Source organism: Jaculus jaculus, chromosome 2 (assembly GCF_020740685.1).
Source record: "Jaculus jaculus isolate mJacJac1 chromosome 2, mJacJac1.mat.Y.cur, whole genome shotgun sequence".
In the NCBI taxonomy this organism is placed as follows: Eukaryota; Metazoa; Chordata; class Mammalia; order Rodentia; family Dipodidae; genus Jaculus; species Jaculus jaculus.
The window spans coordinates 12,906,998-12,929,957 of record NC_059103.1 but is presented as its reverse complement, the minus strand read 5'-3'; the positions used below and the strand labels follow the sequence as shown (position 1 = coordinate 12,929,957).

Here is a 22,960-nt window from a genome sequence, read left to right as displayed (position 1 = left end):
CGAAAAATAAGACAAGGGCTGGGGAAATGGCTTAGTGGTTAAGGCATTTGTCTGTGAAGCCTAAGGACTCTGGTTCGATTCCCCAGGACCCACATTAGCCAGATGTACAGGGGGGCGCATACATCTGGAGTTCGTTTGCAGGGGCTGGAGGCCCTGGCGCACCCATTCTCTCTGCCTCTTCCTCTCTTTCTTTATCTCTTTCAAATAAATAAATATTTTCAAAAAAAGAAGAAGAAAACAAAAACAAGCAAAAAAAAAAAAAAAAAAAGTGGGGTATGGCCATAAAACCTGTAACCACAGGACTGGGCAGGGCCAAGACAGGAGGAGCCCTGAGACTCCTTAGTCAAGTTCAGTGAGAGGCTTTGTCTCGGGGAAGCAAAGCGGAAGAGCAACAGAGGAGGACACCCACATCTCTGGCCTCCACATGCATGTCCATCAGGCATGTGCATGTGCACACACATGCATAGAACACACACACAAACACAAACACACACACATAGAAAGGAGTTCCGCACCAGCTTGTCTGAGATGGTTTCAGGGCTTGCGTCCTCTCCGGAGCCCATGAGGTTTTACTGACCCTGAGGACCACACCAGATCTTGTCTTCCCATATGCAGGTAGCAGTATGTGCCAGGAGCCTGTCCACTCCCAATCTGAGCCCCAGGAACATGGTTGGTTGGTTTGTTTTCTCACTCTAGCCTCAGGCTGACCTGGAATTCACTATGTTGTCTCAGGCTGGCCTCGAACTCTAGGCGATCCCCCTACCTCTGCCTCTTAAGTGCTGAGATTAAAGGTGCGAGCTGCCACGCCCAGCTGGGGACATGTTTTTTGTTGTTGTTTTTGGTTTGTTTTCTTTTTTTAATTTTTTATATATTTATTTGCAAGCAGAGATGGGAGGGAGAGAGTGAGTGTGGGCACGACAGTGCCTCTAGTCACTGCAGACAAACTGCAGGTGCATGCACCACTCTGTGCATCTGGCTTTACGGAGGTACTGGGGAATCAAACCCTGGCCCTTAGGCTTTGCAGTCAAGTGCCTTAACCACTGAGCAATCTCTTCAGTCCTTATGTGGGATTTTGTTTACATTGTACCACCTTCTAGCTACTGTACTCAGTTTTGCTAAAGAGGGGTAAAGAAGGAGGGTATGGTGGTGCATGCCTATAATCCCAGCCCTTGGGAGATGGAGACAGGAGTGTCAGGAGCTCAAGGCTAGCCTCAGCTGTGTAGCAAGCTCAAAGCAGCCTGGGCTACATGAGAGTGTCTCAAAACAAAACAGGGGGGCTGGGGAAATGGCTTGGCGGTTAAGGTGCTTGCCTGTAAAGCCTAAGGATCCCAGTTCGATTCCCCACGACCCATGTAAGCCAGATGCACAAGGGGGAGCATACATCTGGAGTTCGTTTGCAGTGGCTAGATACCCTGGTCCACTCTTTTTTTCTGTCTCTGCCTTTCTCTCTAACTCTCAAATAAATAAGCAAAATATCAAAACCAAACAGGGCTGTTTGATAGAGGCGACCTATACATCCTGGTCCCATGCTTGTGTGACAGTCTTGCACTCACATCTCATGGTCACCAAGGCCTAGGAGACACATACCCTACAGGTGGCAGCCACCTGGGTTCTCCACACAGCGTCACTGAGCCAGAAGGGTACAACAAGCCAGGCATGGTGGCGCACACCTTTAATCCCAGCACTTGGGAGGCAGAGGTAGGAGGATCGCTGTGAGTTCGAGGCCAACCTGAGACTACATAGTGAATTCCAGGTCAGCCTGAGCTAGAGTGAGACCCTACCTCAAAAAAAAAAGGGGGAACACAAAGATCAGAGAGGAGCCTGAGTCACTAGAAGCAACACGCAGCATCCAGTACACATGAACACACACACACACAGACACATAGTTTGAAATGTGCTGGGACTTCACAGCTGTGCGTGCGCGCGCCTGTGTGTGTGTGTGTGTGTGTGTGTGTGTGTGTGTGTGTACGCGCGCGTGCGTGTGTTCAGACACCTAAGTGGAAGGGCAGTTGTTGGCTTCTTCAACGACATTGCTTGCATCTCGCATTTCTAGAATCACACAGCACATTCCCCCTGCCCCTTGCCCCCAAGGAGGGAGACCCAGATCCTGGGCATGTGGGCAGGGGCCGCGCATGGGTGGGGCAGGTTAAGCCTCTGCACGCTTTGTGCTCCGGCTCAGTAGCCACTCGCCCCCCTCCCCAGGCATAGAACAGAGCATAGAGCAGGAGGAAGGCCTGAACCGCTCGTCCGCAGACCTGAGGATCCGGAAGACACAGGTGCCAAAGGAGGGCCTGCGTGGTGAGCGGGTGGACACCCGGGTCAGGGTCCCTGTGGAGCCTGACGCCTCCATCCTCCACTGCCAGCACTCGACGCTGTCCCGGAAGTTTGTGGAGGTCATGTCAGAGTACAATGCCACGCAGTCGGACTACCGCGAGCGCTGCAAGGGCCGGATCCAGAGGCAGCTGGAAATCAGTGAGTTAGGGACCAGCAGGGCTGGGAGGACAGCGGGACTGGCCTTTGACTTGGGATGCAGGGACAGTGGTTGAGACCGAACGGTGGCTAGGATGTGGCTTAGGGTGTCGCGATTGGGGCCAGTGGCTGGGACTTGGGCTGGAGGGTGCGGTGGTGGTGGTGGCTGGGGTGTGTCAGGATGGAGGGGCGGTGGAGGGGTTCTGGGGCTGGGACTAAAGGTCTCTCTTAAGATGGAAGGGTAGGGCTGGAGAGATGGCTTAGCGGTTAAGCGCTTGCCTGTGAAGCCTAAGGACCCCGGTTCGAGGCTCGGTTCCCCAGGTCCCATGTTAGCCAGATGCACAAGGGGGCGCACGCGTCTGGAGTTCGTTAGCAGTGGCTGGAGGCCCTGGCGTGCCCATTCTCTCTCTCTCTCTCTCTCTCTGCTTCTTTCTCTTTCTGTCTGTTGCTCTCAAATAAAAAAAAAAAAGATGGAAGGGTAGTGGGTTGGGCCTTGACTGGGTGTGTGTGTGGCTGAAGATGGAGGGATGGGGCTAATGTGCGACTGAGCTCCCTGGAGAAGGTAGGACCGACTCAGTGACATCCTGCCCACAGCCGGCCGGACCACCACCAGTGAGGAGTTAGAGGACATGCTGGAGAGTGGGAATCCTGCTATCTTTGCCTCTGGGGTGAGTGTGGACCCCCATCTCTGCTACCATGGCCTACTACCTACTAATCGTGTCCCGTCATACTAGGACCCAATGTGGTTATGAACCCCCATATCAGGGCAGTGTCTGGACAGCCACCACCCAGTGAGGCTGGGACCATGAGAAGGAAGGAAGGGAAGCACCTGGAGCTACATAAATGATGGTGGCAAGAGTAAAATCGAGACCTGGGTCCCAGCTGACCATAATGGCTCATACCTATAATTACAGCACTTGAAAAGTGCCAAATACTGGAAGCCGGGTGTGGTGGCCTGTCTATAAGCCCAGCACTCGGGAGGCAGAGGTAGGAGGATCACCATGAGTTCAAGGCCACCCTGAGACTCCATAGTGAATCCCAGGTCATCCTGGGTTAGAGTGAAATCCTACCTCGAAAAAAAAAAAAAAAAGGGAAGGAAGGAAGAAAAAAAGCAGTGGAGACCAGAAAGAATTTGGGACGGGGAGCTGGGCGGGGGGGCACTGTGGCAGCTGCTTCCAGAAGACCTCTGCTCGATCCTGCTGCCTTCCGCCTCGGCCCCCTGCCGTCCTGGTCCTGGACTCCAGCCGGCTGCTCCACTCCCCAGATCATCATGGACTCCAGCATCTCCAAGCAGGCCCTGAGCGAGATCGAGACGCGACACAGTGAGATCATCAAGCTGGAGAACAGCATCCGGGAGCTGCACGACATGTTCATGGATATGGCCATGCTTGTCGAGAGCCAGGTCAGTACCCAGCTCCCCCCTGCCGTCCCACCCTCCGGTCCCCAGTAGCATCCCGGGCCACACTAACCCCCCACTCTTTCTGCCCAACACGCTGCCCTGCACTGGAGAACCAAATCTTCAGGTAACCGACCACTGGCTTTTAGTAGGGTCCCCCGAGGGCTCTGCCCCCACCCCGCTCAAAGGACCCTTTTGCATGGCTCCGCTTGGCCTTCCAGAACCCCAGGCCCCGCATGGCTGCGCCCCCCTACCCCAGCCCTCTTCTGTCTCCTTCAGGTGTGTCAGAGGCCGCTGTGGACGGAAGGCTTTGCTAGGAGTTTGGAGCATAGCAATGAGCGGGGCAGCTGAGTGGAACAAATAGCTACTCTGTGGAAAAGGGGCCATGTTAGGGCTGGGAGATAGTTACCTGTTAAAGCACCTGCCTTCCCACACATGATCCCGCTGGCATATATAATCCCAGCACACCTAGGACAAGAAAAGAGGGCTGGAGAAGCTGGAGAGATGGCTTAGCGGTTAAGGCGCTTGCCTGCAAAGTCAAAGGACCTACGTTCGATTCCCCCAGACTCATGTAAGCCAGATGTACAAGGTGGTGCATGTGTCTGGCTTGGAAGGGCTGGGTGTGGAGGTGCACGCCTTTAATCCCAGCACTCCAGAGGCAGAGGCAGGAGGAGGATTGTGGTGACTTTGAGGCCAGCCTGAGACTACAGAGGGAATTCCAGGTCAGTCTGAGCTAGAGTGAGACCCTACCTTAGCCGGGCGTGGTTGCGCACGCCTTTAATCCCAGCACTCAGGAGGTAGATGTAGGTGGATCTCCGTGAGTTCGAGGCCACCCTGAGACTACATAGTGAGTTCCAGGTCAGCCTAGGCTAGAGTGAGACCCTACCTCAAAAAAAAAAAAAAAAAAAAAGGTGAGACCCTACCTCGAAAAACTACACACACACACACACACACACACAAAGGTGGAAGACAAAAACTGACACCCAGAGTTGTTCATATGTGTGCCTAGTATGCGCAGTCCTGCACTTACACATAAGAATACACACACATATAGGCCGGGCATGATGGTGCATGTGTTAATCCAAACACTCAAACACTCGGGAGGCAGAGGTAGGAGGACCTCCACAAGTTTGAGGCTCTCCTGAGACTACATAGTGAATTCCAGGTCAGCCTGAGCTAGAGTGAGCCCCTTCCTTGAAAAAAACAAAAAAATAAAAATAAAACAAAAAAGAACACACACACACAGCCATATCAGTACAGAACCCGTGGAATATTCCCCAGTGATGCCAGGAGCTCAGGAGATTCTGAGGCATATTTGCCTCAGGACAGTTCTGAGCCAGGCATGGTGGCTGACACCTTTAATCCCAACACTCTGGAGGCTGAGGTAGAGGGTTGCTATGAGTTGAGGCCCACTTGGGCTAAGAGTATATTCCAGGTTAAGGCATGCATCTGGAGTTCATTTGCAGTGGCTGGAGGCACACCCACCCTCTCCATTTGCCCTCTCCTAAATGAATGAATAAATAAATAATTTTAAAAACGCATGCATATGGATACCAGAGGACAACTTTAGGTGCTTTTTTTTTTGAGATAAAGTCTGTCACTTACAGTTCAGCAATTTGTCTAGATTGGCTGGCCAGTAACTCCCATCCCCCCAGGCAATCTACCTATCTCTGCCTCCCCAGTGCTGAGATTATAGGCACATTACATCACACCTTGCATTTTTTAAACTGTATTTATTTTACTTTTAATTTATTTTATTTTATTCATGAGAAAGAGGCAGACACACAGAATGGGCGCACCAGGGCCTTCAGCCACTGCAAAGGAACTCCAGAAGCATGCTCCACCATGTGCATCTGGCTTATATGGGTCCTGGGGACTTGAACCTGGGTCCTTTGGTTTTGCAAGCAAGTGCCTTACCATTAAGCCATTCCTCCAGCCCCAAATATTTTTATTTTATTTATTTATTTATTAGAGATAAATGGAGAGAGAGATAGAGTGAGAATGGGCACACTAGGACCTCTAGCCACTGCACACAAACTCCAGAAGCATGTGCCACCATGTGCATCTGTCTTACGTGTTAACTGGAGAATCAAACCTGGGTCTTTAGGCTTCTCAGGCAAGCACCTTAACCGCTACACCATCCCTCCAGCCAGCCCCACACCTTATATTTTTACATGTGTATTGGGGATCAATGTCATGTCCTCAGGCTTGCAAGGTGGGTGTTTTACTCTCTGCACTCTTTGTTTTTGTTAGAAAACAAGGTCATTTTTATAATTTTGTTATATTCATTTATTCGGGAGAGAGAATAGGCATGCCAAGGCCTTCAGCCACTGCAAACAAGCTCCAGACATATGGGCCACCTTGTGCGTCTGGCTTACATGGGTCTTGGGGAATTGAACCTGGGTCCTTGGCTCTGCAGACAAATGCCTTAACCACCAAGCCTTCTCTCCAACCCTGAAAATAATGTCTTAATCTGTAGTCATGACAGTCCTCAAACCATATAGCTCAAGCTGTTTCTCCTGCCTCAATCTCAAGTGCTGGGATTAGATAGATGAGCCACCATGCCTGGCTCTCACTCTCTTCACTATCTCTCTGTTTGTGTGTGTTTTCCAAGGTAGGGTTTCACTCTAGCTCAGGCTGACCTGGAATTCACTCTATAGTCTCAGGGTGGCCTCAAACTCACGACAGTCCTCCTACCTCTGCCTCCCGAGTGCCGGGATTAAAGGCGTGCACCACCACGTCTGGCTTTATTTGCCTTTTTCACACAAAGTCTTGCTGTGTTACACAAGCTGGTGTAAAACTCATGATCCTCTTGTCTCAGCCTCCTGAGCGCTGGGCTCACATGACATCATTGGCTTGATTTGGGGGTCTAGGTATGAGAGTAACATGACCTTTGGAAGTGGGGAGAGGCCTTGAGGAAGCTATGGCTACCTGGGCACTGGTGAAGATGTCTGTCTGAGTTGAAGGGAGACATGCCACTGATGTCAGTCTTGTGAGGCAGTGTTGTGGTCACACTGGCCTCAAAGAGGAGCCTGATATGGGTGTGGTGACGCACACCTTTAATCCCTACACTCAGGAGGCAGAGATAGGAGGATCGCCAGAATTTCGAGCCCACCCTAAGACTACTGAGTGAATTCCAGGTCAGTCTACACTAGAGCAAGACCCTACCTCTATAAACCAAACAAGGAGGCTTGAGAGATGGCTTAGCAGTTAAGGCTCTTGCCTGCAAAAGCTGATGACCTAAGTTCAATTCCGCAGTACCCACATAAAGCCATACACAAAATGGTGCGTGCACCTGGGGTTTGTTTGCAGCAGCTGGAGGCTCAGGTGTACCCATTCTTCTGTTTCTCTTCTCTCTATGTCTCTCTGTGTTTGCAAATAAGTAGAAATATTTAAAGAAGAAGAAGAAGAATGGGCTGGAGAGATGGCTTAGCAGTTAAGGTGCTTGCCTGCAAAGCCAAAGGATCCTAGTTAGATTCTGCAGGACCCACATAAGTCAGATGCACAAAGGGGTGCATGCATCTGGAGTTTGTTTACAGTGGCTGGAGGCCCTGGTGCGCCCATCCTTCCTATCTCTCTCTCTGTCTCTTTCTCTCTCTCAAATAAATAAAGAAAATATATTTAAAAAGAACCTGAGACCAAATTGCAGAGCCTGAGTGAACTATGGATCCAAACCGGGGCAGGGGTCTCAAGTCAAAGGTGGCAGACAGACACGAAGGACCGTGTGCTTACTGAGGAGAGAGAAGGGAGCTTGTCCACAGTCACCTCACAGGCTCTAGTCAGAGCTTGGCTCAGGCTACGCCCACCCCTGCATGTGCCCTCCTCTTCTTGCCACTGCCCTCTGCATGGATCCCAACTCTGGCGGACACTGCATGACCACTTCTCCTCCCAGGATGGCTGCTACGTGGAGAGGTGGGGGCTGGTCCTAGAGACTCTGGCATCGCAGATGTCCTGGCCAGGCGTCTAGCCTGGGGGCACAGCTGAGAACCCGTCGTCTGTTCTCACAGCCACATTGTCTCTTTCGGATTTCAGGGTAGTCTCCTGAAGCTCAAGCGCCCCTGACCCGACCCCGCAGGGAGAGATGATTGACAGGATCGAGTACAACGTTGAGCACGCCGTGGACTACGTGGAGAGGGCCGTGTCTGACACCAAGAAGGCTGTCAAGTACCAGAGCAAGGCGCGCAGGGTCAGTCACAAGCGCCGCCTGAGCCCAGGCCCCTTAGAGTCACTCTCCCCACCTGCCTGTCCCCTCCTCAGAGCTCTTAATCGTGGCCTTTACCTTCCCATCACATTTCATCCATCCCAATATCACCTACCCCAAGTCCCAATCCTCTAGACCTCAACCTTCATTTTACTGCCCCCCCACCCTCTTTTTTTTAAAAAAATATTTATTTATTTGAGAGATACAGAAATAGGCGGGGAGAGAGAGAATGGGTGCACCAGGGCCTCTAGCCACTGCAAAGAACTCCAGATGGATGCACCTCTTGTACATCTGGCTTACGTGGGTCCTGGGGAGTTGAACGTGGGTCCTTTGGCTTTGCAGGCAAGTGCCTTAACCACTAAACCATCTCTCCAGCCTTTTGTTTGTTTTTTGAGGTAGGGTCTCACTCTAGCAGAGGCTGACCTGGAATTCACTATGTAGTCTCAGGTTGGCCTTGAACACCCAACAGTCCTCCCTCTGCTTCCCGAGTGCTGGGACTAAAGGTGTGCGCCACCACGCCTGTGGCGTCCCCGCTCGCAGCCCTCATTCTAGTCCCTTCCTGACTGTGCCGCACAGCTGTGTGAGGCCTGTCCCCTCTGTCCTTTGCAGAAGAAGATCATGATCATCATCTGTTGTGTCATCCTGGGCATTGTCATCGCCTCCACTATCGGAGGCATCTTTGGATAGAGGCCACCCCCGCTGCCGCTCCATTCCGGATGGGTCTACCCGAGGACACCCCTGGCTGCTGCTCCTGGCTGGGTTGCCCTCCTTCTCCCTGCCTTCCGGCTCAGAGCCCTTCCCTGTCACCCCACACTGCTCCCCTCTGCCATGGGGCTCCCGTCCGTCCCCACCCTGCCCCGAGCCGTGTTGTGTGCATGATCTTGTGACAGTGTGTGTCTGTACAGGCGGCTTTGGGAAACAGGGCTGGGAACAACCCAGCGGGCTTGGGGACAGGTGAGCATGGGCCTTGTGGGGGGTGGGGGGAGGGACTACCCTTCCCAGGGACATAGGCTTCCTTTTGGACCTCATTCTTGCACCCCCTCACCTGTCCTATCCTCTGGCCTCTCCAGCTGTCCCCCCATGCCAAGCCTCCTGGAGGGTGGGGACCAGCTGGCCACATGGTGCTGCTTTTTAGGTTAGGGGAGGGGTGTCCACGGGGACAGCCCAGCACTGAGTCTCTGTTAGCTGAGCACTGCCATGAGGCTCAGGGTGCCACGGCTGCTGGCCCGTCAGGACCACCCTCCCTCCCCTACCCTGGGCTAAGGCTCACAAGATCTCCAGCTTCAGCATCCCTTGCCACAGCCCCAGGAGCCATGCCTGCCCCTGGCCTGGCTCCGAGCCCGGTGACTCTCGGAAGAGGTTCGGTGATGCCCACCTCCGGAAGTAGAACAGGCTTAGACCTCTGCCCCTGCGTCCGACAGGCCTGTTGAGTCTCCAGCCGCTGTTGCATGTTGGGGGCACTGGTCCCTGTCTGTTGTCACTTTAGACCTAGTGTCACCCTGCCTTTGCTGCCTCCCTCAAATGTGCCACGTGGTACCAGGTGTCCTGGACCGCGGTGTTCGGCAGCCAGCCAGGGAGGACCCCCTTCCCTTCCTCCCCCTCTGTCTTGGGGCCTACCCCATCCCTAGGACCCCTTTCTCGTTGACGGGCAAGGAGTGTGCATGGGAGCGCATGCAGCGGGGGCTGGGGCCTTGTCCGTGTGCCCCCCTTGCCCTCAGCTTCTTCCACGGCCACTTCTTCCCCCCTTCACCAAAGGTCTTCGTACAACCAGCTGCCCGTTTTGTGAGATTTTTATGTAGAATAAACATTTGTATCTGTAGCAAGCCTCTGGTCTGAACCTTGTCGGCACGTGTAGAGGTCCGAGGACAACCTGGGGGCACTGGTCCTCGCCTCCCACCTTGAGACAGCGTCTCCTCTGCTACTGCGAATGTCAGACTCCCTGACTCATATCCTTTGGGATTTAAAAAATTTACTTGCAAGGACAGAGAAAATGGGTACACCAGGGCCTCCAGCATTGCAAACCAACCGCAGGTGCATGTGCCACTTTGTGCACCGAGTTTTATGTGAGTACTAGGTAACTGAACCCCGTCGGTAGGCGTTGCAGGCAGGCACCTTAACTGCCGGACCATCTCGCCGGCCGTCCTTTGGTATGCACTTTGCTGTGCACATTGGGATTACATGGGTTTGGAGGGTCCCCAGTCAGGCCACTAAGCCCCATCTCCATGGCTGCTTTGTACTTTTTACTATGTGCAGTAGTGTGTGGGGACAAAGGAGTGTGAGGACAGGCCAAGAATCCCTCCCACCCCACAGGGAGGAGCAGTGCTTTTAAAAGGAAAGGCCTGTGGCAAGGCCCTGGAAGTAGAGCCCACCCTGCTGAGTGCCCCACCACACCTTGGCCTAGTCCCTTCACCCCTGGCGCGGAAGTCTCAACCATCAGATTACCAGAGTTACGCCCTGTGACAGTCCAACAGCCAAACGCTAAGTGCTGAGCTTCTGTAGTCCTCCTCCCAAGGGGCGTGGGGCCGAAGGAGGCCCAAGGCCAGTGCACACCACCACCACCTTTTCCAACCTGAGACGGAGCACAGCTCACAACACAGTGGTTTGTGAGGTGGTTCTTCGCTCAAGGAACCCACCTGTGCTCCTTGCACATGACAAGAGTGCTGGAACTTTCCTGTGTGGGAGTGTTGCAGGGTTCCCCAACAGAGGGACCCAAGATGTTGAGTTAGGATTCCTAAAAAGTTCCATAAAGTGGTTTAATATCTTTACAACAAAATAAACACCATATCAATTTTTTTTTTTTTCAAGATAGGGTCTCGCTCTATCACAGGCTGACCTGGAATTCATCTGTAGTCTCAGGATGGCCTCAAAACTCACAGCGATCCCACCTGAGTGCTGGCATTAAAGGCATGCGCCACCACACCTGGCCTTTTTAGTTGTTTTTTTTTGAGACAGATGTGTAGTCCAGGTTGGCCTGGAATGTTCCCTCCTCCTGCCTCAGCATCCCTGTAGGTGTTGTAATTACAGGAGTGTGCCACCCCACCTAGCTTGCTGGAACATTTTTTAGTGAAGAAACATTGAGTCTTGGAACTTTCCCAAAACCCTGCAATATTGACTCCTAAGTCCTGCAACATAGTTAGAACTCAGAGGCAGGTTCTGGGGTGGACGGCTGCGCTCCTCAACACGTGGAGGTCGTGGGGGCTCCCAGCTCCATCAGAAGCGAGGCCTGCGCTTTCGGCCTGTGTACTGAGTGTCGGGTCTCACATCCCTGCGCAGGGAAAAGCAGACCGGTCTCAGGGTGCAGAACAAGGAATCCAGCAGCCTCCAGGGCAGGCCGCTCCTGGTGGCCACAGCCCCCTGCCCTGCTGCTCGCCCGGCCTGGTACTCACTTGCCCTGGCGCCTGCGGCGCTCCTTCTTCTCTAGCACCCACTCCCGGCTCTTCTTCACCAGGCCCCGGCGGGCAGTCCTACGTGGAGCCCTGGCCAAAGACACCCATGAGCCCACGGCCACAGTGCCCTCCAAGGTGATGGCCTAGTACCCCAACCTACCATTTTTGCATGCGTGTGCATGTGTGTGGGGTGTGTACGTGCCATGTGTACTCATATGTGCACATGTGTTCGACGACTGGGCTAGACCAGGAGCCAGCAAGCCCCTGGGGTTCCTGGTTGCAGACAGGTTGCCACATGGCTTCTAAGCTCAGGCCTGACATGTGCACAGTGGTGCCTGGCTGACAGCTGCCTCCTGCCCTGTGTTTCTTCTTCCCTTCCACAGCTCTCCACTCTAGACAGCTCTTCCTGAGGGGAGTGAGGAGTTTGGCCCTTAAGTGCAGGCACCACTGGGCACAGATGACCTTGTGCGGGATGTGCACACGCTGCCCGAGGGGAGAGGCAGGCCAGTAGTAATAAAGCCACATGCTCCAGTGCCATACTGCTGCCTAGGGCCCGAGCATGCCTGGTAGAGGTCGGGGGTCCAGCTTCTACCAGTGTCTGAGGCAGGAAAACAAGACTGTCCTCCTCATGACAGCCCCCACGAAGATCCTCAAGAGCTGATCTTGGCCTCTAGCCCTGACTGAGGAGAAAAGGGCCCCACAGTCCAATGGGAGAGAGGCCTTGGGAAGAGAGAAACTGGGTGCCCATCTAGGTCCGATTCCTTGGTACCTACATAAGCCAGCTGCACATGGTGGCACATGTATCTGGAGTTCGTTTGTAGTGGCTGGAGGCCTTGTCGTCCCCCCCCACCACCACCTCTTTTTGTTTATTTTATTTGAGAGCAACAGAGAGATAAAGAGGGAGATGGAGATAGAATGGGCATGCCAGGGCTTCCAGCCATGTGCGCCCCCTTGTGCATCTGGCTTACATGGCTTTTGGGGAATCAAGCCTTGAACTGGGGTCCTTGGGCTTCATAGGCAAGCGCTTAACCGCTAAGCAATCTCCAGCCCATCCCCCTCTCTTTTATTAAAAAAAAAAGAGCCCGGCGTGGTGGCACACGCCTTTCATCCCAGCACTCAGGAGGTAGGACAGCGGCTGTTGAGTGTTCGAGGCCAGCCTGAGTTCCAGGTCTGCTGGGCTAGAGCAAGACCCTACCTCAAAACCTGAAAGGCCAGCACGGACAGCAGCAGGGAAGCAGCTGCAGGGGCGCCGAGTTGGGTCTGGGCTCGAGGGGACGTGTCTCGAGCAGGAGGAGCTGTGCGCAGATAGGAAGGACCCAAGGAGAGTGAAGCAGGTGGAGGAAGGGAGGCCCAGGAGAGGTGGACTGGTGGAGAGTGGTGGGAGAAAGGGGTACATGCAGGGTCACACAGGAGGCCAGTTGGCATGGCTGCCCACAAACCCCCAGAAGGGCCGCGGAGCCAGCCTGAGGCAGGAGCAGGCGCCCACACTACACACCTTACCTCTCACTGGTGAACGTGGACTCGGTGGCCTGCTCTGCGTCCTGACTTTCGGTCAGCCCCTGTACGAACCAACGTAGCCTTGGGTCATCTGGCCCTCTCAGGGCTCTGGGCATGGACGTCTGAGCCCTTCCAACAAGCCAGAGAGCCGGGCTACAAGCAGCTTCCCAGGATCTGAGCAGATGTCTCAGAGAGTTCTGCTCAGGGACACGGGGAACACTGACCACCATAGTTTTCCCAGCATGCTCTTCTGTTGGCAATACCAGACATGGGCCTGCAAGTCCAGGCCTCTTACCTTTGGCAGGAAGGTCGAAGGCCCCGAAAACAGACAGAGGTAGAACCTGGAGCAAGACAGGGCTCCATGAGGCCTGGCTCACAGGCCTCTAGAGGAGAGGCAACCCACCCTTACTTCCGGCCTGACCTGCCAGACACCGCACACGCCTGTCTACTCAGCAGCCTGAAAAGGCACATGGTTACACAGCACTCACTTCTTTGCTTTGGCACTGTTAGGGAAGTCCACCACCACACCACCGGTGAAGCCGGCCCTTGTGGCCTGGGTTGTAATCAGCTCCAACTGAGGAAAAGCAAGCCGGGCGTTGGCAGGGAGGCAGGAAGAGAAGCCAGCTGTCCCCAGTCCTTGCCAGTTAGTACTTAAAATGTGCATATAGCAAGGGGCTAGATGGCTCAGTGGGTCAAGTGCTTGCTATGCAAGCGTGAGGACTTGTGTTTGGATCCCCAGCACCCCAACAAAAGCCAGGTGTGGTGGTGCACACCTGTAGTCCCAGCACCTGGAGGCAGAGGCAGGAGGACTCCTGGGGCTCACTGGCTAGCCAGTCCAGCCAACTCAGTGAAGTCCAGGTGCTGCAGAAGACCCTATGTCATAAATGTAAGGTGGGGAGCAATCGAGGGCACCCAACACTGACCTCTGGCCTGCCTCCACAGGCATGTCTGCTTACCATAGGAACACATGCTCACATGCAAACAAGGAGTAATCCCAGCACAGCCCTCCCTCGGGGAAATAACAGGACACGGCAATTCTGGCCATTCTTAATCTCCAACCCAGGGACCCAGCTCCACGCTCCAGCCTCTGGAGATGAATGGCCACCAACTGGCCCAGACTCATCCACATGTTATGAATCGAGGAACAGGCAGGCATTTATCTTTTCAAGACTGTACTGGAAATTCCTAACTCACTGCACAGAACCAAATTGCCTGCCTCACCGTTTATACAGCACCTCATCGGTTTTGATGTTTCCCTCCAAAGTGCTGGGGATGGATCCCAGCTCCTCATGCATATTAGACAAGCACTCGACCACTGAGCCACACTGCTGACCCCACAGGCCCTGTCTGTCCACAAGACAAACCTGCCACCTCCCCACAGACACCATCCCTTGCAGAGGTGCTCTCAGGGGCCACAAGGCCCAGTCCCTTTCTTTCTCTCTTTCTTTGGTTTTTTGAGGTAGGGCCTCACTCTAGCACAGGCTGACCTGGAATTCACTATGTAGTCTCAGGGTGGTCTTGAACTCAGTGATCCTACCTCTGCCTCCCGAGTGCTGGGATTACAGGCATGTGCCACCACGCCCGGCTTCCGTTCCCTTTCCTGCCAGTCATCAGGAGGCTCCTTGATCTGCAGCCTCCCACTGGCAGGTAGGCAGCAGGGTGAGGAGCAGCACAGCCTCCCTGTTCTGGGTCCCCCTTCTCCGCAGCTCCAGCTGCCTGCTTACCTGCTCTGAATTCTCAGGGTACAGCTGCAGGACAGCTCGGGCCCCACGGACCTGCAAGCGACAGAAATGGGATCAGGACCAGAACACACGTTCAATACTAAGGATGTATAGAAGTACTGTCACAAGTAAGGCACTGACTGCCCCGATGGCTGAGGACATTGTCAGGAGCAAAAGGGACGCTTCGGGCTGGAGAGATGGCTTAGCGGTTAAGCGCTTGCCTGTGAAGCCTAAAAGACTCTGGTTCGAGGCTCGATTCCCCAGGACCCACATTAGCCACATGCACAAGGGGGCACATGTGTCTGGAGTTCCTTTGCAGTGGCTGGAGGTTGTAGCACGCCCATTCTCTCTCTCTGTCCATTGCTCTCAAATAAATAAATAAAGGGACACCCCTGAACTTGGGTGGAGCACATTTTAGTGGAAGAGGTAAGTAGCTCACAGTGGTTGCCAGTGGTAGAAAGCGCAGTAAACTGGAGGCGGAGGTGGTGGCACATGCCTGCAATCCTAGCACTCAGAAGGATCCCACATGTTCATGAACAGCCTGGTCTACACAGCAAGTTCCATGCTAGTCAGGGCTGCACAGAAGACCCGTCTAGTTGACAAAAGGAAGCAGACTGGCAGGGACTTCTGTATCCCTTCGTTCAAAGCAGGCCTCACCGAGGGAGACTGAGTGCAGCAGAGAGCTGCCACTTAACAGTGTAAAGAACACCTTGGGGGGCTGGAGAGATGGCTTTGCAGTTAAGGCACCTGCCTGCAAAGCCACAGGATCCCAGTTTGACTCTCCTGGACTCTCTCCCCGTCCCCCATTGCTCCCTCTCAAATTATTAAAAAAAGAAAAACTTCAGCCGAGAATATGGGGCATAAAGGTTGCTAGAACCTCAGGACTAACTCCAGCAGGAAATGGGAGACACATATAACACAGAGAGACAGCCAGGAGCTCACTGTGTAGACTAAGCCAGCCCTTCTTCAGCTGATCCTCCTACGTTTCCCAAGTGCTGGCGTTACAGGTGTTCTCCATTGTGCCCAGCTGAGCCTGAACTTCTGCAGGCTGAGGGCGTGGACAGAAAGAATCACAAGAGGGGAGGGGCTCTCATACTCACAAGAGCAGAGTACAGAGAAGAGAAGAAGCGGTACAGACGCTTGGCAGGGACGTCTGACTTCTTGTTAGCATTGCAGAGCCACTGCACGGCAGAAATGCTAAAAGAGGAAGGAACACAGTCATGCCCCCCTGTAGTAGCCTCCCAGCCTCTCCAGATTCTGGAATTACCCACTGTAAGTCTGCTGGCCACAGCTACTATCTTGCAGAGCACTTGTCCACCCTGGGTCACTTTTTCACGACACAGAAACAAGCACTTGTGTCCTTGAGACAACCCAGGGAAACTTTTTCTCGACCTCGTGTTTCTGCCCCATTACCCCTTTGCTGCCTTCCACCATCACAGCAAGAGGCACAGGTGGCGTCCCATTCACCTGCTGCTGTACCCGTAGGGACGTGACGCTGGGCACTGTTTACTGTACACGGTCAGAGCACAGCCGAGCTTCATTCCGTAGGAGGAACCCGCACACACTGGACAGAGCTCAGAACATGGCTCACTGCTGATGGCTTGCTTACTGTGAGGCAATCTTAAGAGTGGCCTTGGTGTATGGGAACCCTCCCCCTGCTGCAGAGATGATGAGGTTAAGTGGAATCCCAGACATAAGAGTCGTGTGGCCGTGGTCGAAGGATGAGGCTGAATTGTGAGGCTCATCCTTTGCTGCTGCTCTTGTTTTGAAGTAGGGTTTCACTCTAGCCCAGGCTGACCTAGAATTCACTATGTAGTCTCAGGGTGGCCTCGAACTCATGGCGGTCCTCCTTCCTCTGTCTCTTGAGGACTAGGATTAAATGCATACACCACCACACCTGGCGCAAGACAGGTCTATAGATGTTAATTCACTCTCTTCTTGGATCATTGGCTCTCTGAATAAAGCACTTTAAAGATTCCGTTCCAGGTTGGGGAGCTGTCTCAGTACATCTGGCAACCAGGATTTGGATCCCCAGAACCCATGTAAAGTGAGACACAAAGTCGTGCCCATAGTTGGAATCCCAGTGCAGCACTGGGAGGCAGAGACAGGAGAATCCTGAAGCTCACAGAGTATCCAATAAACTCTGAATATCTATAAACCATGGATAATCTTTTCTTTTCTTTTCTTTTTTTTTTGCTTTTTTGAGCTCAGGCTGACCTGGAAATCACTCTGTAGTCTCAAGGTGGCCTCAAACTCATGGCAATCCTGCTACCTTTGCCTCCCGAGTGCTGGGATTAAAGGCATGCACCACCACGCCCAGCAAACCATGGATAATCTAAAAGTAAGGACTGTTTTACTCCCACACACTCCATAGCACCTGTACAAGGTCTTACCCACCTGCCTCTCCCTCTCTTCCTCTCTCTGCTTGCAAATAAATAAACATTTAAAAAAATAAGCCACGGGCTGGAGAGCGGTTAGAGCGCTTGCCTGCAGAGCCACCAGACGGGCTACAGCGGAAGCACTCAGGCTCAGTTCCCCAGGACACGTTAGCCAGATACACATGCTGGCACATACATCTGGAATTTGTTTCCTGTGGCTGGAGGCCCTGGTGTGCCCATTCTCTATTTGCCTCTCTTTCTCTCAATTAATAAATAAATAAAATATTTTAAAAAAAAAGCCAGGTGTGATGTAGGTAAAGGTAGGAGGATCACTGTGAATTCCAGGTCAGCCTGGGCCAGAGGGAGGCTCTACCGCGAAAAACCAAAAGTAAGTAAATAAACGTAAATGTTATTTATGCATTTGGATGCACGTGTGTGCGCGCACATGTGTGTACATGGGCATGTAGAGGCCACACAACAGCCTCAAGGTGTCTGCTCTTCTTCCACCTTCCTTCAGACCAGTCTCCTGGTGCTGCAAACAAAAGCCAGGCTAGCTGGCCCATGAGGTTTGGCATCTCCTGGCTGTCTTCCAATGTCACAGGAGTCGAGATTACAGACACATGTGGCACTCTGTGTCCAGCTTTATGTGGGCGCTTGGAAGACTGAACTCGGGCCAGCAGCCTTTATAAGCAAGTGCCTTTAATCACTAGGTAATCTCCCTAGCTTCCAATTTCTCCTCCCAAAGGAAAATATGAGGGGCTGGAGCGATAGCTTAGTGGTTAAGGTACGTGTCTGTGAAACCTAAGGACCCAGGTAGGTAACGCATGTGTCTGGAGTTTGTTTGCAATGGCTAGAAGCCCTGGTGTACCATTTTCTCTCTCTCTTAAACAAATAAATAAATAAAAATAAAAAATACCGGGCATGGAGTTGCACACCTTTAATCCCAGCACTCGGGAGACAGAAGTAGGAGAATTGCCATGAGTTCAAGGCCACCCTGAGACTATGTAGTGAATTTCAGGTCAACGTGGGCTAGAGTAAGACCCTACCTCGAGAAAAAAAAAAACTAAACCAAAGCTGGATGTGATAGTGCACACATGTAATCCTATGACTTGGGATGCTGAGGCAGGAGGATCACTACTTCAAAGCAGAGCTACACAGTGAGTTCAAGGCCAGTCTATTTCAAGCAAGTGCCTTTAACTGCTGAGCCATCTCCACAGCCAAAGCCAGTCTGTTTCCGAAAAGAGTTACAAGTGGGATTCAGTGATAGAATCCCTAGCATATAAAGGCACGGAGTTCAATTTCCAGCACATAGATGCACATGCAATCACACACACTCACAACTTATTCCTAAAGCACACAGACCATATCAGTGATGTAACAACTCAGAACATCTGAGCTGTGACCCCAACAACTACCCTCGAGGTGTCTCCTCTCTCCTCTGCTGCCCAGTCTTTCTCCTACATGTAAGAAAATGTTCCATTCCAAATGTCTGCTCCTCCCCTAGTTCCCTACCACTCAGCCTAGGGTCCCCAAGGGCGGCCTTCCCCTCAGGTGATAACGCCAAATTGGTTCTCCCTTCTCTGCCTTCCCTGTTCCCTCAACAGAACACTACCCCCAGCACTGAACAGCTTAGCCCAAAGGACAAAGAGCTGGGCTGTGGAGATGGCTCAGTGGTTACGGTCATTTGCACCACAAGCCTGCCAGCTAAACTTCTAATCCCCAGCACCCCAGCCAGGAGCCAAGGAGCACATGCATTTATGTTTCCAGAGTGCCTGTGACAATGGGAAATGAGAACCAGGAAACACAGGCCACCTAGTCTGGGCTTCCCAGCAGCAAAACAAGAGAGATCTCTGACTTCCACACACGTGCCATGACACAAGCACCTCCATACACACGCACACCAATGATAACCAACCAATGAAAAAGAACCTCGTATTTTCTGGGCTGGGAATGTAACTCAGTGGTAGGGTGCTAGGCCTGGTATGAGCAGGCCCTGGGCTTGACCCCCACACAGCACTTCTATTTCTGTTCCTTTGAGGTAAGGCCTCAAATTCATTCCTAGCCGAGGCTGACCTGAAGGTCCTGATCTTTCTACCCCAGCCTTCCAAGCACAGTGATTATTGGCGTGCACCACCACCCTCAGCAATGCATCATACTTCAACATTAACTTCAACGTTCTGAGTTATGTTGTACTGTGTTCAAAACCTAACCTCTTAGGGGATGGAGAGATGGCTTAGCAGTTAAGGCGCTTGCCTGTAAAACCAAAGGATCCAGGTTTGATTTCCCAGGACCCATGTAAACCAGATGCACAAGGGGGCACATGTATCTGGAGTTTGTTTGCAGTGGATAGATGCCCTGGTGCACCCATTCTCTCCCTCTCTCAAATAAACAAACAAATAAATAAAAACCTAACCCCTTTCCAGGTGTGGTGGCACATGCCTTTAATCCCAGCACTGAGTAGGCAGAGGTAGGAGCATTACCTACCTGAGTTCAAGCCCAGCCTGGGAGTACAGAGTGAGTTTCAGGTCAGCCCAGGCTAGAGTGCTAGAGTGAGACCCTATCCCCCCCCACAGAAGATACTAATCCCAATAACCAAGAAAGAACACTAAAGAGTCAGAGAAGTCCCCATTACTCTCCAGGAAAGTTGCTTGAAAAAGAGGGAAAAAACAGGTGTGGTGATGCATGCCTTTAATCCTAACACTTGGGAGGCAGAGGTAGGAGGATCGCCATGAGTTCAAGGCCACCCTGAGAGAGTGAGACCCTACCTCGAAAAAACAAACATACAAACAAACAAAAACAAAAAGAGGAAAACAACAGGCTGTGGAGATGGCTCCCTGAAGAAAAGAACTTGCCGAGCAAGAGTAAATTCCTGAGTTCAGATCCCCAGAACCCATGTAAAGCCATATAGCACACGTGTCTGTATTCTCAAGGTACCCATGGCAAGAAGGGAGGTGGAGACAGGAAAGGCACCTCGAAGCTGGAGGGTGAGCTAGACTGGTGCATGCAGTGGTGAACAGTAAGACCCGTCTCCACCAAGGCGGAAGGCAGGGACTGAAGTGGTCCTCCAAGTTCCACACATGTGCTGTGGCATGCATGCACCCACACTCAGGCACATATGAACACACACACACCAACACTGAAAGGAAAACAAGATGGTTGGCGGAACCTACAAAATAGCTCCTAGATGCTGGAAGACCTGACCACCGCCCCCTCATCATACGCAACGTAGACGCACAATCAGGAGGGACGGAACCTGGCCAGGCAAGATGAGCACAGGAGTGGACAGACTTGAAATAGAAAAGAAAAGAGGGGGAAAAAAAAAAGCAGCAATCTAATAACAGCTATTTTTTAGCCTTCTCTGCCCTTACAAATCTGAAAACCTCAGAAGATGAACGTTCTTAATACCCTGTGGGACTGCCTGCCCCACGGCTGGGTTTGGGAAGCACCGGCCTCCAAGAGTAAAAGCCAGAGGCAGGGCCTGGGGAGATGGCTTGGTGAAGAAAAGTGCTTGCTGTGCCAGCCTGATGACCAGACTTGAGGTTCTCAGCACCCGTGTAAGCTGGCCACGAGTGGGGCTTACCCGCAATCCCACCACACCTACGGCGACAGGAGCAGTAGTGAAGTCAGGCCAACCTCGAAGCTCACAGACCAGCCAGAGCAAACGAGAGAAACCCCAGGTCAAACACGGGGGAGAGTGAGGACCAACAGGTGGTGCTCTGACACCTACACAGGTCCCATGGCACTTACATACCCATGTAACACACACTGATAAACACGTAAAGCAAGCGAGAAGTGATGCCAAGGTGGGCGTGGTGGTGCACCCCCTTAACCCCAGCACTCGGGAGGCACAGGTAGGAGGATTGCCCGAGACTACATAGTGAATTCCAGGTCAGCCCGGGCTACAGTGAGACCCTATCTTAAAAAAAAGAGCCCTCACCTGATACAGCCATCAAAGGAGCCTGGTCTGAAGGGGACACCCTGGCCCATGTCCCCCAGAAGCAGGTCTCCCTCAGTGTCTCGGTCCAAGGCTGCATCTACATCAGTGAAAAGAACGTAAGAGAAACAATGTAAGTAGAACTGCTCCAGCTGGGTATGGTGGGCATGCCTATAATCCCAGCAACTGGGGAAGCTTGGATTCCACAGCAAGACCTTATCACAAACAAAAGCCTGCTCCATATTCATGAGGATTGCCCAAGGCGCCAAACAGGGCATACGTACCCAGCATGGCAGGGCTGATGTCGATGCCCACCCAATAGTGCCCCTCTTCTGAGATGTAATCTCCACTCAGCCCAGAGCCACAGCTGCAAGACACAATCAACAGGGACTCACAGGGCTGAGCGGCACAGACCCTCCGTCCCCACACCCCACACCATCTGAGCCAACCCCAGGATCTCACGCAGCATCCAATAGGAATCAAGGCTGCCTAGACCATCTGAGCCAGCCAGCCCCAAGATCTCACCCAATATCCAACAGATAACAGGGCTGATTCTCTGGCAGGCATAGGAGCTCCAATGCTCGCTCAGTCATCTTGGTCTGAATATCAATCATCCGTGAGCTGGGAAAGGAGAAACATAAACACGTGGTGAAGGAGTTCAGGACTAATACTAACCACCGCCAAAGGCAGGGTCTCACTCTAGCCCAGGTACCTTAGGCTAGCTTTGAACTCATAACAATCCTCCTACCTCTGCCTCCCAAGCACTGGGATTAAAGGTGTGTCTGGTTTAAAATAAAATTTTTAAAAATCCACTGGCAGGGTAGCACACATCTTTAATCCCATCACTCAGGAGGCAGAGGTAGGAGGATTGCTGTGAGGTTAAGGACAGCCTGGGACTCCAGAGTTAGTTCCAGGTCAGCCTGGGCTAGAATGAGATCCTACCTTGTAAACAACCAAGCAAAAAAAAAAAAAAAAAAAAAAAAATCCAAAACTGGGGATTCAAGCAATATCTATATGAATGGTCACCGTGACAATTTATTTAGGTAGATGAACAATAAAGCTCTCTATGATTATTATTTCCTCTCCTCCCTTTCCTCCCCCCCTCCCCTCCCCCCCCTTTCTCTGTTTTATTGATCCACTTGTTGGGGCTGTAGCTAGACAATATTACACTAGAACTTGTGTAGAATAGGCCAGTAAAGGACTGGGGGGCGTGTCTCGATGGTACAACAGTTGCCTAGAAGTCCCCAGTGTGGGGCTATGAGCGTGGCTCCCTGGTACCACCATGCACAAGATCCCGCGCTCTATTCCCAGTGGATAAAAAAAAAATCACAGCACTGACGTCTTAATCGTCTCTTTAACCTAGTGTCTATTTCACCACATGTTCAAAGCACGTCGTCACACTGAACTCTGTGAGACACGGATGAACACACCCAAATTAATGCCGTAGTACCGAGGCTCCTCGGGGCTGGGCTGATTTTTAAAGTGATCACTGTCAGAAATGCCATCGACTCGGGTGCTTTCTCCCCACCCCCTCCCCATCATTCCCCAATTCTACACGCTTCTTAAGCAACGCCCGCGATCCGATGATGCCAACTTGCCAATCCCGACCCCCGACGCAAAGCATAAACAGACAGGGTCTCCTCACTTCCGAACGTATTTCCGGGCTTCATTCTGGTCATAAAACTGCCGGAGGAGAAAAAAAAAGAGACAGAAACAGAAAACTGTAGAGAGGAAAACCCAAAACACAGTAACTATAAAGGAAGACAAGGGAGTGCCGGGGCTCTCACCAGCTCCGGCGGTCCGCTGTGTTCAGGTCTCCGGCTGCGAGAAGCCATATCTACCGTCACACCCAACCACACGCCTGTGCCGGCGATTTCCAGGTGCGGGATATTGACGTCATCAGTTCTGCGACCGCCCCTTAGTACGTGCCGAGTACCCTTTTCCCCGCCTTCCCTTTCACTCGATTGGCTACAGCGCC

At 52.5% G+C, this 22,960-nt stretch overlaps 2 protein-coding genes and 1 non-coding gene across 8 annotated transcripts in view; 1 reads left to right on the top strand and 2 right to left on the bottom strand.

The window, feature by feature from the left end:
• The window catches only part of Stx1a (syntaxin 1A), a 36,022-nt gene extending 26,137 nt beyond the window's left edge, over nucleotides 1–9,885 (top strand). Inside the window, exons 5-10 of one of the 3 annotated variants that reach the window (XM_045143703.1) lie at nucleotides 2,203–2,276; nucleotides 2,364–2,472; nucleotides 3,064–3,137; nucleotides 3,734–3,871; nucleotides 7,941–8,051; nucleotides 8,676–9,885. In XM_045143703.1, coding sequence (XP_044999638.1) covers nucleotides 2,203–2,276; nucleotides 2,364–2,472; nucleotides 3,064–3,137; nucleotides 3,734–3,871; nucleotides 7,941–8,051; nucleotides 8,676–8,753 — 584 coding nt within the window. In that variant the 3' untranslated portion in view covers nucleotides 8,754–9,885. Of the gene's footprint in view, nucleotides 1–2,202; nucleotides 2,277–2,363; nucleotides 2,473–3,063; nucleotides 3,138–3,733; nucleotides 3,993–7,897; nucleotides 8,052–8,675 lie in introns of those variants that run through there. The other 2 variants (XM_045143704.1, XR_006635761.1) reach the window with 2 other exon arrangements.
• A 1,267-nt stretch (nucleotides 9,886–11,152) lies between these two features.
• On the bottom strand, nucleotides 11,153–22,915 carry Bud23 (BUD23 rRNA methyltransferase and ribosome maturation factor). 4 transcript variants are annotated; one of them, XM_004666260.3, is made up of 12 exons: nucleotides 22,770–22,915; nucleotides 22,628–22,665; nucleotides 21,508–21,603; nucleotides 21,267–21,349; nucleotides 20,986–21,082; nucleotides 15,771–15,867; nucleotides 14,674–14,724; nucleotides 13,438–13,523; nucleotides 13,245–13,290; nucleotides 12,953–13,011; nucleotides 11,453–11,542; nucleotides 11,153–11,331 (listed from the first exon to the last, which is right to left on the bottom strand). In XM_004666260.3, exons 1-12 carry the CDS (start codon nucleotides 22,815–22,817, stop codon nucleotides 11,277–11,279), a joined length of 846 nt encoding a protein of 281 aa, XP_004666317.1. In that variant the 5' UTR covers nucleotides 22,818–22,915; the 3' UTR covers nucleotides 11,153–11,276. The 4 variants fall into 4 exon arrangements, with proteins under 4 accessions (XP_004666317.1, XP_045000152.1, XP_045000153.1 ...); XM_045144217.1 differs by having other exon boundaries at nucleotides 22,577–22,665; nucleotides 22,770–22,788; XM_045144218.1 differs by lacking the exon at nucleotides 22,628–22,665 and having other exon boundaries at nucleotides 22,770–22,816.
• On the bottom strand, nucleotides 12,045–12,173 carry LOC123459179. Its single transcript, XR_006636081.1, has one exon.
• Nucleotides 22,916–22,960: the final 45 nt, after the last annotated feature.

Bases quoted from the DNA above. Each gene is read 5' to 3' on its own strand.
- Bud23 (XM_004666260.3), bottom strand. From the start codon at position 22,817: ATGGCTTCTCGCAGCCGGAGACCTGAACACAGCGGACCGCCGGAGCTG. The intron at 21,083-21,266 runs GTACGTATGCCC...TCACTGATGTAG, and splicing joins CATCAGCCCTGCCATGCTGG to ATGCAGCCTTGGACCGAGAC. The intron at 14,725-15,770 runs GTGAGTATGAGA...TGTCGCTTGCAG, and splicing joins CTTCTCTGTACTCTGCTCTT to GTCCGTGGGGCCCGAGCTGT.